Source organism: Salmo salar, chromosome ssa22, assembly GCF_905237065.1.
Source record: "Salmo salar chromosome ssa22, Ssal_v3.1, whole genome shotgun sequence".
In the NCBI taxonomy this organism is placed as follows: Eukaryota; Metazoa; Chordata; class Actinopteri; order Salmoniformes; family Salmonidae; genus Salmo; species Salmo salar.
Window position 1 is genome coordinate 1,984,162 of NC_059463.1, and position 12,700 is coordinate 1,996,861.

The window sequence follows — 12,700 nt, forward strand, 5'->3', positions numbered from 1 at the left end:
ATCCTCCTCCCTCATGTGGTACCCTTCCTGCAGGCTCATCCTGACATGACCCTGGCATGACACTGCCACCAACCATACTGCTCGTTCTGTGCATAATTTCCTGCAAGACAGGAATGTTAGTGTTCTGCCATGGCCAGCGAAGAGCACGGCTCTCAATCCCATTGAGCACGTCTTGGACCTGTTGGATTGGAGGGTGAGGGCTAGGGCCATTTCCCCCAGAAATGTCTGGGAACTTGCAGGTGCCTTGGTGGAAGAGTGGGGTAACATCTCACAGCAAGAACTGGCAAAGCTGGTGCAGTCCATGAGGAGGAGATGCACTGCAGTACTTAATGCAGCTGGTGGCCACACCAGATACTGACTGTTACTTTTGATTTTGATCCCCCCTTTGTTCAGGGACACATTATTAAATTTCTGTTTGTCACATGTCTGTGGAACTTGTTCAGTTTGTATCTCAGTTGTTGAATATTGTTATGTTCATACAAATATTTACACATGTTAAGTTTGCTGAAAATAAACGCAGTTGACAGTGAGAGGACGTTTCTTTTTTTGCTGAGTTTATAATGGAGAACTTTCCACCCCTACTGTTGTCCATGGTGTTCTGCAAACCCACAACCTTCTGGCCCGCAGCCTTGTGCACTATCAAAATTCCTGTGTTGCCATGCAATGATGACAGGACAAAGAACACATTCTAAAACTGCATATCTAAGGCTCTGGTCTGTCCAAGAAGTGAGGGTAAACGGTAGTCATGTTCTATACTATCCACTTTGTTTTAACTATTATTTTGGGTATACTGTAGGGGAAGGTCACTTGTTTTTTTTCAATCGTTCAGGGAGGGCTTAGGTAAAATATATTTTTCTGAAGGGAGGGCCATCCATTTTCACTTCAGAGAGGTCCAATTTTCTCTCTGTAACCCTTATTTTAAATAACGTTCAGTCCCTTAGGCATAATGTAAGCAATGTGGTTAAGGTTAGGGTTAGGTTTAAAATATTTTAAGATAAATGTTGAAATAGGTGGGGTTTAGCCATAATAATGATCTCTTTGTGGCTGTGTTAACTAGTGATGATTATACAGAAGTAAAATATTGCCATTCGGAGAGCAAGATTTTTGGGTGCAAGAGGAGAAATCCATGTGGGAATGCAGTTTATTTGTGAGAGTAACTTCTGAGTCTTGTAGTAAGTATATCTGCAAAACAAAACAAAAATCTCTGCTCTCTAATTAATATTTTGGTGCAACAATGATGTTCAGAGGCTGATTTTACAGCTTAAGAGATGCCCCTGTAAATTTGGCCTTGCTTTGTTCCGGCTGTGTCCTGGCTGTTTCTTTCAGGGGGTGCTTGCCGTCAGCCTGCCAACACACAAACTAACTGCTTTATTCCATTGTGGACACCTGCTTATCGAACATCTCATTCCAAAATTATGGGCATTAATATGGAGTTGGTCCCCCCTTTGCTGCTATAACAGCCTCCACTCTTCTGGGAAGGGTTTCCACTAGATGTTGGAACATTGCTGCGGGGACTAGCTTCCATTCAGCTACAAGAGCATTAGTGAGGTCGGGCACTGATGTTGGTCTGACTCGGAGTCGGCGTTCCAATTCATCCCAAAAGGTGTTTGATGGGGTTGAGGTCAGGGCTCTGTGCAGGCCAGTCAAGTTCTTCCACACCAATCTCGACAAACTATTTAATGCTATTTAATTTGTAATGCTGAAACAGGAAAGGGCGTTCCCCAAACCATACCCTGTTCAAACTCACTTAATCACAGAATCGTTTAGAATGTCTTTGTATGCTGTAGCTTTAAGATTATTATTCACTGGAACTAAGGAGCCTAGAAAACCATGAAAAACAGCCAAAGAACATTTTTCCTCCTCCACCAAACTTTACAGTTGGCACTATGCATTGGGGCAGGTAGTGTTTTCCTGGCATCCGCCATAAACCCAGGTTCTTCCGTCGGACTGCCAGATGGTGAAGCGTGATTCATCACTCCAGAGAATGCATTTCCACTGTGACCTTAAGCTTGTGTGCGCCTTCTTGGCCATGGAAACCCATTTCATGAAGCTCCCGACAAACAGTTCCGGCGGTTCCGTTTTGTGATCTTGTGTTGCCTACCACTTCGTGGCTGAGCCGTTGTTGCTCCTAGACATTTCCACCTCACAATAACAGCTCTTACAGTTGACCGGGCCAGCTCTAGCAGGGCAGAAATTTGACGAACTGACTTGTTGGAAAGGTGGCATCCTATGACGGCGGCACATTGAATGTCACTGAACTCTTCAGTACAGGCCATTCTTCTGCCAATGTTTGTCTATGAAGATTGCCTGGCTGTGTGCTCAATTTTATACACCTGTCAGCAACGGGTATGGCTGAAATAGCTGAATCCACTAATTTGAAGGGGGGGTCTACAATTTATATAGAGAAACAGAATGTACCCATCAATCACCCTGAGTGTGTCTTGCTGTACGGTATATCTGTCAGTGCAGTTTCTGAGTGGTGTGGACCTGAGCCAGTGTTGGCGAGTAGCTCTATTTCACGCTCAGTAAGAAGACAGATGTGCCATGATGGAGTAGAATTCTCAGGGTCTTTACTCTCACGGCTGCCAGCGTTATTACAGAGGGCAGAGAGAGAGCCATTTATGCCACGGCCAATCACGACAGAGATGGGCAACAGGATATTACAGCTCTAACAGGAAGTAATCGGGGGAAGTGGATTACAGACTTCCCTCTGAAAGCATTCACCTTTGACCTTAATAATAAACTCCCTGTTTGGGGGCTAGACGTTAAATCCATTTTTCAGTGGACTGGGCGATGAGGAATCAACGTCTGGAAAATGGGTCAAACGGTATGTTGTTGTCTGCAAGTGAAGCTGTGCAAGAGACAGCTTGTTGTATCGGCGGTTTAGCATAGATATCCTTTAATGGATGCTAAAGGACAATTCTGCATTAATTGGGCGGCGGTGACAGATTTGCCCCTATGTTTTTTATACAGGAATGCAAAAATAGCACACAGTCCATATGGCCTCCCTTGAGCAAGCAGCCTGTTAACCACACAAACACTCTCTTTTTAGCCAATTTCAGCCGTCAAGCGTGCCACTTTACATTCTCTGTACAGTTGAGATTATCCAGCGAAGGACAAACAACTCCATTTTAGTTGCATTGCACTTTATGTTCTCTGTACATTTGAGTGTATCTAGAGAAGGACATAACTACATTTTTGTGAAATTGCATAGGATATCATTAGGCCCCTATAAAATCGGAGAACATTGCCAGATTCACGGAATCCAGAATTTAAAACGTAATTCAATAATATTCAAATATGTATTGAACTTAGTAGAACATTCATGAATTTGCCAAACATTATCATAAGACATTAACCCCTGTGCGGCCTCGGGACGGACATCCAGCGAAAAATCATATCGCCATTAGCATAACAAAATGTAATAATAAAAAAAATATATATATTCAAATTATATATCGTTTTATAGATACACCTCTCCTGAATCGAACCACGTTGTCCGATTTAAAAAAGGCTTTACAGCAAAAGCAAAACATTAGATTATGTTAGAGGAGTATATCGTAAAAGTAGCCACATAGCCATTTTCCGACCAACCACATGAATCACAAATAACCACAAAACAGCTAAATGCAGCACTAACCTTTGACAATCTTCATCAGATGACACACCTAGGACATCATGTTACACAATACATGCATTCTTTTGTTCGATAAAGTTCATATTTATATATAAAAACAGCATTTTACATCGGTGCATAACGTTGACTAACTATTTTCCCCTCAAATGCATCCGATGAAACAGAGCTACAATTTACTAAATTACTATTCGAAAACATTTTTCAAATGTAATATTGTCATTCTAAGATTTATAGACGAATATCTCTTGAAAGCACCTGTAATGCCAGATTTAAAATTAACTTTATTGGATAATCATACTTTGCGATGAAAGGGGATGCGATACTCTGAAAAATAGGCTAACGTTACAGGTCAGCGCCATCTTGGAACAATCGCATATCACATCTAGTCTTGTATACTATTGTCAATAATCCCTTACCTTTGGTTGTCTTCATCAGAAAGCACTTCCAGAAATCCCAGGTCCACAACAAATGTATTTTCGTTCGAAAAAAATACTCCTTTATGTTCCAAGAGCTTGTTCTTGTTAGCGCGTCTGAAGGCTGCTCCAAAACTTCCGTCGGCCACGGGACAGCCATTTCGAGAAAATGCATTTTTTTCCCATTTAGGTTCGTTCAAACATGTCAAACGTTGTATAACATAAATCTTCAGGACGTTTTTCAACAAGAGAGCCAATAAGATTCGAGGGGGACGATTGCATTGTGTTTCAAAACGTTTCGAAAGGGGAGGGTAACCAGGGGCGTCGGCGTCATAATGGTGATGGCCCTCTCCGTGTGACCACGTTCCACAGCGTCTCATTCATTCAGTTTTAACAGTAGGAGACTCAAACCACTTTGTAAAGACTGGGGACATCTAGTGGAAGCAATAGGAAGTGCTCAATGAACTCACGGTGTGATTAATAGGCAACGTGATGAAGTTCCACTTCCTGTTTCGATCTGTCTCGGGGTTTTGACTGCCATATGAGTTTTGTTATACTCACAGACACCATTCAAACAGTTTTAGAAACGTTAGGGTGTTTTCTATCCACAAGTATTAATTATATGCATATCCTAGCTTCTGAGTTTGAGTAGGAGGCCGTTTAAAATGGGCACGAATTTTTTTCAAAAATCGCTTTAGCGCCCCCTATCCTAGGGGAACGCCAAGAGGTTAACAAAATGCATCAGTGACTCAGTGAAACATTTTGTTCTCCCCCTGAACAAGGCAGTTAAACCCACTGTTCCCCGGTAGGATGTCATTGTAAATAAGAATTTGTTCTTAACTGATTTGCCTAGTTAATTAAGCAAATGTAAACAGGAAGGCCCCTGTCTGTTTGTCTACCACCTTGTGTAGCCATTAGCATTGATGCTAATGTAATGACAACCATCTTCCAGTAAATGGAAAGGCTTTCCCAAAAACCTTCTCAATTTTGGCAGAATGATATCATGATTATTTGCACCAATCCAGTGGCCATTTGTTTTGCAAACTTTGCAATCACATGAGCGCTACAGAAACATTGCTAACCAAACAACGGTCCCTGGCTGGTGCACTCTTGCAATTAAAGGGTAACTACAGACAAAAATCTAAATGTAAAAGATTTTACTTACAACATCCAATTTTGTGATTTTGAGAACGAAAACCTAAAAAAAACTAAAAAAAACGTGAACCTGGATGAACAAAACAGAGAACTAAATACAAAAAAATGATATATAATGTCAGCTCATATTTATTGCAGTGCTTCTGACAAACTGTATATTTGAATCTTCATCCTTCTCAATGTCTCAGTCATAAACATCTACTAAAAGCCATCTTCTTTTTGTTGAGTAGTACATCCATCAAATGACTGACGCGGTAGTACACTGACAATCAAAACAAGTGTTTTAAAAGCGTTACAGTGGGCATACAGAAGACGAACGAGCTGATCACTGACTACAGGAAATGGAGAGCCGAGAGCGGGTTGAGAGCTTCAAGTTCCTCGGTGCCAATATCACTAAGGATCTATCAAGGTCATAACACACCAATACAGTCGTGAAGAGGGCACGACAATGCCTCTTCCCCCTCAGGCTGAAAAGATTTGTCATGGGCCTTCAGATCCTCAAAAAGTTCTACAGCTGCACCATTGAGAGCATCTTGACTGTCTGCATCACTGCTTGGTATCTGACTGAGGGTAATGTGCTACAGAGGGTAGTGCGGAAGGCCCAGTACATCACAGGGCCCATGCTCCCTACCATCCAGGACCTCTATACCAGGCGATGTCTGTGGAAGGCCCTAAAAATTGTCAAAGATTCCAGCCACCCAAGTCAAAAACTGTTCCCTTTGATACCGATGCACGAAGTCTAGAACCAACAGGACCCTAAACAGATTCTACCTCCAAGCCATAAGACTGCTAAATAGTTAGGTAAATAGTTAACCAAATAGCTACCAGGACTATCTGCATTGAACCTTTTTGCACTAACCTTTTTGACTCATCATACACGCTTCTGCCACGGTTTACTATCTGTCACTTTATTCCTAGTTCTATGTACATACAGTTGAAGTCGGAAGTTTACATACACCTTAGCCAAATATATTTAAACTCAGTTTTAAACAATTCCTGACATTTAATCCTAGTACATTCCCTGTCTTAGGTCAGTTAGGATCACCACTTTATTTAATAATGTGAAATGTCAGAATAATAGTTGAGAGAATGATTTATTTCAGCTTTTATTTCTTTCATCACATTCCCAGTGTGTCAGAAGTTTACATACACTCACTTAGTATTTGGTAGCATTGCCTTTAAATTGTTTAACTTGGGTCAAATGTTTCGGGTAGCCTTCTACAAGCTTTCCACAATAAGTTGGGTAATTTGGCCCATTCCTCCTGACAGAGCTGATGTAACTGAGACAGGTTTGTAGGCCTCCTTGCTCGCACACACTTTTTTAGTTCTGCCCACAAATTTGCTAAAGGATTGAGGTCAGGGCTTTGTGATGGCCACTCCAATATCTTGACTTTGTTGTCCTTAGGCCATTTTGCCACAACTTTGGAGGTATGCTTGGGGTCATTGTCCATTTGGAAGACCCATTTGTGACCAAGCTTTAACTTCCTGACTGATGTCTTGAGATGTTGCTTCAATATATCCACATAATTTTTCTGCCTCATGATGCCATCTATTTTGTGAAGTGCACCTGTCCCTCCTTCAGCAAAGCACCTCCACAACATGATGCTGCCAACCCCGTGCTTCACGGTTGGAATGGTGGTCTTCGGCTTGCAAGACTCCCCCTTTTTCCTCCAAACATAACAATGGTCATTATGGCCAAACAGTTCTATTTTTGTTTCATCAGACAGGAGGACATTTCTCCATTTCCCCATGTGCAGTTGCAAACCGTAGTCTGGCTTTTTTATGGTGGTTTTGGAGCAGTGGCTTCTTCCTTGTTAAGCGGCCTTTCAGGTTATGTCGATATAGGGCCCTGTTTTACTGTGGATATAGATACTTTTGTACCTGTTTCCTCCAGCATCTTCACAAGGTCCTTTGCTGTTGTTCTGGGATTGATTTGCGCTTTTCACACCAAAGTAGGTTCATCTCTAGGAAACAGAACGCGTCTCCTGCCTGAGTGCCTGACGGCTGCATGGTCCCATGGTGTTTACTTGCGTACTATTGTTTGTACAGATGAACGTGGAACCTTCAGGCGTTTGGAAATTGCTCCCAAGTATAAACCAGACTTTTTTCAACAAAAATTCTGAGGTCTTGGCTGATTTCTTTTGATTTTCTCATGATGTCAAGCAAAGAGGTACTGAGTTTGAAAGTAGACCTTGAAATACATCCACAGGTACACCTCCAATTTACTCAAATGATGTCAATTAGCCTATCAGAAGCTTCTAAAGCCATGACGTCATTTTCTGGAGTTTTCCAAGCTGTTTAAAGGCACAGTCAACTTAGTGTATGTAAACTTCTGACCCACAGGAACTGTGATACTGTGAATTATAAATGAAATAATCTGTCTGTAAACAATTGTTGGACAACTTACTTGTGTCATGCACAAAGTAGATGTCCTAACTGACTTGCCAAAACTATAGTTTGTTAACAATAAATGTGTGGAGTGGTTGAAAAACGAGTTTTAATGACTCCAACCTATGTGTATGTAAACTTCCGACTTCAACTGTATCTACCTCAATTACCTTGTACCTTGGTCTGAGAGTCCTTTAGGTGCCTTTTGGCAAACTCCAAGCAGGCTGTCATGTGTCTTTTACTGATGAGTGGCTTCCTTCTGTCCACTTGTCACATTCGTTGTTGGAATGAGACCAAGGCGCAGCGTACTTAGAGTTCCACATGTTTAATAAATATGAAACTCACCAAAACAATACAGATGAAAACGAAGCATGACGTTCTGGGCTGCTCACAGGCAGCTACACAAACACAAGATCCCACAAAGCACAGGCGGGAAAAGGATGCCTAAGTATGATTCCTAATCAGAGACAACGATAGACAGCTGCCTCTGATTAGGAACCATACTCGGCCCAAAACAAAGAAATACAAAAACATAGAAAAAGGAACATAGAACGCCCACCCCAGTCACACCTTGGCCTAACCAAAATAGAGAACAAACCCTCTATGGCCAGGGTGTGACACCACTCTACCATAAAGGCCTGATTGGTGGAGTGCTGCGGAGATGGTTGTCCTTCTGGAAGGTTCTCCCATCTCCACAGAAGAACTCTGGAGCTCTGTTAGAGTGACCATTGGGTTCTTGGTCACCTCCCTGATCATAGCCCTTTCCCCCCCCGATTGCTCAGTTTGGCCAGGCGGCTATCTCTCCGAAGAGCCTTTGGTGGTTCTAAAGTTCTTCCATTTAAGAATTATGGAGCCCACTGTGTTCTTGGTTACCTTCAATGCTGCAGATATTTTTTGGTACCCTTCCCCAGATCTGTGCCTCAACATAATCCTGTCTCAGTGCTCTACGGCCAATTCCTTTAACCTCATGGCTTTGTTTTTGCTCTGCCAAGCACTGTCAATTGTGTGACCTTATATAGACAGTTTTGTGCCTTTCCATATCATGTCCAATTAATTAAATTTACCACAGGTGGACTCCAATCAAGTTGTAGAAACATCTCAAGGATGATCAATGGAAACAGGATGCACCTGACCTCAATTTTCAGTCTCATAGCAAAGAGTCTGAATACTTATGTAAATAAGGTATCTGTTTTTAATTTTTTTATTATGAATTTGCTAAAAATTCTAAAAACCTGTTTTCGCTTTGTCATTATGGGGTATTGTGTGTAGATTGATGAGGGAAAACAATATTTAATCAATTTTGAATAATACTGTAACGTAACAAAATGTGGAAAAAGTCAAGGGGTCTGAGTACTTTCTGAATGCACTGTATTCCATTCCAGCCATTACAATGAGCCTGTCTTCCTACAGCTCCTCCCACCAGCCTCCTATGATATACTGATATGCCTAGTCATGAGGTATTCAATATACAGTATATGGTTAGCAGGCCAGTCCTAACAGGGTCCATTAGTGAAAAGTGAGCAAGACTCTTTTCATCTACAAGTTCTTTGAGTCAACAAATCAAAACATTTCAAACAGAGAGAGTTTGTGGCTGAAGGAATGGCACCTTTCAAGTAGTATTGACTTTTTTTTATTGACTGTTTTTTAACACTTAACACTTTCATCTTGTTATGCTACAATTCACTGTATCATAACAAAGTTATGTCAGTAATCATTGTTTTACATCTTACAACCCTTTTGCTTACTGGTTCCTCCAATGTTAGCGGTTGTATACTATAGAATGGTTTTACTGTATGTTCTCAAGTAAGTTGTTATTTTGACAGCAAGGTTGTTATTTTCACTGTGTGTGTGCGTGTGTGTGTGCAGGTTTGTGTGCACACTCTGGCCTGCAGCAATGTTTGATAGTGTGTGATGTGATTTCAGGGTCTGACGGAAGGACAGGCGGCCCCATGGGAGACTGCCAAGAAGGATGAGAACCGCAACAAGAACCGATATGGCAACATCATCGCTTGTGAGTACTGAAGTGACACTGATACTGAGCTGGACAAGGGTGTTTGGTGTATTTGCCAAGCCTTTTCAGAGCTCAGGAGTCTCCTGTTCTCATGGTAGACTTGCTTGACCTGAGGCCGCCTTTGACATCACCAGACTGGAGGGTATGTGGGTTCATAGGCACCAAAACCACACTTAGCAAAGTTGGCTACATCACCCTCACCATTGATTGACACCATTGTCTCTCCCTCCCCCTACACACGCAACCTTGCCCCCATTCTGGACTCCACCCTATCCTTTGACCACCACATCCAACAAACTGTTCATAATTGCAATTATTCCACCATAGTGAATAGGTGCTGGGGATGATACTGAACCACTCATGCTCACTGAGAAACGTCTGCCACATAAATATGACCTGAACCAGTCAGATATGACCTGAACCAGCCAGATATTCCCACCCACCTCTCCAGCCAGTCAACAAGGATAATATGATCAATAGTGTCAAACTGAGATCCCAAAAAACTAGAATCGAGCATTCAAAGCCAACAGAAGGTCATTACTGACTTTCAATAAAGCGCTTTCCGTGCTGTGAAGTGAGTATGAACAACTTTAAATAAGTTGCTCATAGTCAAATAAGCCACATAACATCTTTCAGTAGTCTAGTAGGGACCACGTCCAAGGGGCAGGCGGAGGTCTTCATGTGAGCAATAGTATCAAGGAGGGACTAACATGATATTTGCTGAAAGGGAAAAAAGGAAGTAGTAGACGGTCTCAGAGTAGTTGCCTCAAGTCTCTCCTGACCAGAAATGCTAGTATGGTGCCAGCCACTGTCATTCTGGGATCTAATCATTTCTATATTTTCTGTAAATAATTGTAAAAACAGTTAGCAGAGATCAGGGGATGCGAGCCTGTCACTGTTAAGCGTGGGGCACTAACAACATGCTCAATTGTCTCAAACTGAATTTTCGAGTTGTGGGAATCCTCAGAGATCAGGGTAGAGAAGTAATTTACTCTTGCATTTTTAACAGTAACATTGACATTTCTCATCAGATCCTTCATTATCTCATAAAAGCCTAGTGGTTAGAGCATTGGGCCAGTAACCGAAAGGTTGCTGGATCGAATCCCTGAGCTGACAAGGTAAAAATCTGTCGTTCTGCCCCTCAACAAAGCAGTTAACCCACTGTTCCCCTGTAGGCCGTCATTAGAAAAAATAAGAATTTGTTCTTAACTGACTTGCCTAGTTAAATAAAGGTTAAAATTAAAAGGTTTGCAGGTCTTCCATTTACATTTAGCCTTTCTAAGTTAACTTTTTAAAGCACAAGTGTGGTAATTTAACCAGGTTGAGACACTGACAGACAATTTATTATTGGTTTTAACTGGTACCACTGAGTCTAAAGTAGCCTGACATATATAATTTAAACCATTCACCAAATCTTTGTTGTGAAGACAACTAACAGGATCAGTGGTGGGGATAGAAAAGCATTTGTAAATCTACTAGCAGTTGTGGAGCTAATGATGCGAGTGGGGACAGACACATTTTTAGGAGGAGGAGAAAGCATTTTAAAAACAATGAAGATGGTCAGAGACGCACATCAATAGTTTCGAAGTTATTACTATTCAGACCATAGAACAGTACAAGATCAAGGGTACGGCCTTTGTTGTGTGTAGGCCCTGTGGCATGTAGCACAAAGTTAAAGGATTCTAACACGTTAAGAAACTCCCCTGCTAGTGCATTGCTTGGGCAACCCACAGATCTCCAAGAATAATAACCCTGCCATATTTCGGCGTAACCAAAGAAAGCAGAGAATTCTGCAATGAAAAAATAGTAGGTTTAGAAGGGCTCTACACCAAAATATACAAGATGGGCTGTTTCTTGTTCAAGCAAAAGATATGGCTCTCAAATTAGGAAAATGTGACACATGACACAGGGCAACATATACATCTGTCTCTATGAATGATGGCTATCCCACCACCACTGTAGATAAGAAAAGTCTGGAGGGGTAGTTTCATTAAGAGAACTAAAATCCTCAGGTTTAAGCCAAGTCTTAGTTAGCATGAAAATATCAATGCCGTTGTAAATAATAAAATCATTGCATATGAACAACTTATTATTTAGAGATCAATGAACAACTTATTATTTAGAGATGATGACAAGGTATTACAGAGTTATTGATGGGAGTTAGAAGGAAAATAAATTAGGTTACTTACAGTAGCCCTAACCTGTAGTCAAAAAAACAAATCGCCCTCTAGTGGCCTCATGGGTGGAGTGTTATTAATATTTTTCATAATGAATAAACCTTCTGTCAAGAAAACAGCCGAAATTCTGGTGTTTCAATGTCAAACAGTTTTGTTATATTTCAGTGCTCCACAATGTATATAACGTGTAATATTGGGATGCAAACTCAAAACTTGCATACATTTAAACTCTATATCTGACATGGTAAAGGTGTCTTCTTATTTAAGCCCTTAACCATGTGTGTGAGGTGTATACTTTGTTTCAAATTTGATTTGTTTAAGACAACCAAGAAACACTCTGTCTGACCCTGATTTAGCCCACTGCAGCAAAATGTTAACTGTACTACGGGACATAAAATGCTCTCCATGTCCTCTGTTGCTAATTATGACAGGGAGGACTGGAGCACTACCAGACCCAAATAAATCCTAGAACCCCTGTGGTTAGTGTGAATCTCGTCTCTCTTAAAAAGTGCTGGTTGCTCCCACATCAAATCTACATTTTCACAAAACGAGGCATTCCTGTTGGCAAGTTTCTTCAGGTACGTGTTTAGGGCAACAAGGCGGCTGAAACGTTTTGCACCCCTTTGAAAGCACGGGAAGGGGCCAGAAATAATTATTCTATTCCCTGTAATAGCAAAAATAATTTTGTAGTCCTCCCTCCATTCCTCAGATTGCATAACGCGGAGGTCGTTAAAACCTATTTGAGTTACGAAGTTGTTAATATTAAAGTAGTTGGCCAGAACCTTGGGCAGGAGGGAGTGTCGGACACGGGTTTCCGGGTGACAGTGGACCTTGGTTGGTCAACAGACTTGGCTGTAGGAGGCACTCAAGACAGATGCAATTTGTCTGCGTTACCGCCAGGTCCTGCTGTTGCCGCAGC

General features: G+C 41.5%; 1 protein-coding gene across 16 annotated transcripts in view; it reads left to right on the forward strand.

The window, feature by feature from the left end:
- The window catches only part of LOC106582631 (receptor-type tyrosine-protein phosphatase T), a 591,582-nt gene that overhangs the window by 484,712 nt on the left and 94,170 nt on the right, over positions 1–12,700 (forward strand). For all 16 annotated transcript variants that reach the window (XM_045705237.1, XM_045705245.1, XM_045705240.1 and 13 more), the window contains one exon: positions 9,517–9,604. In XM_045705237.1, the coding sequence (XP_045561193.1) occupies positions 9,517–9,604 (88 nt within the window). The remainder of the gene's footprint in view (positions 1–9,516; positions 9,605–12,700) is intronic.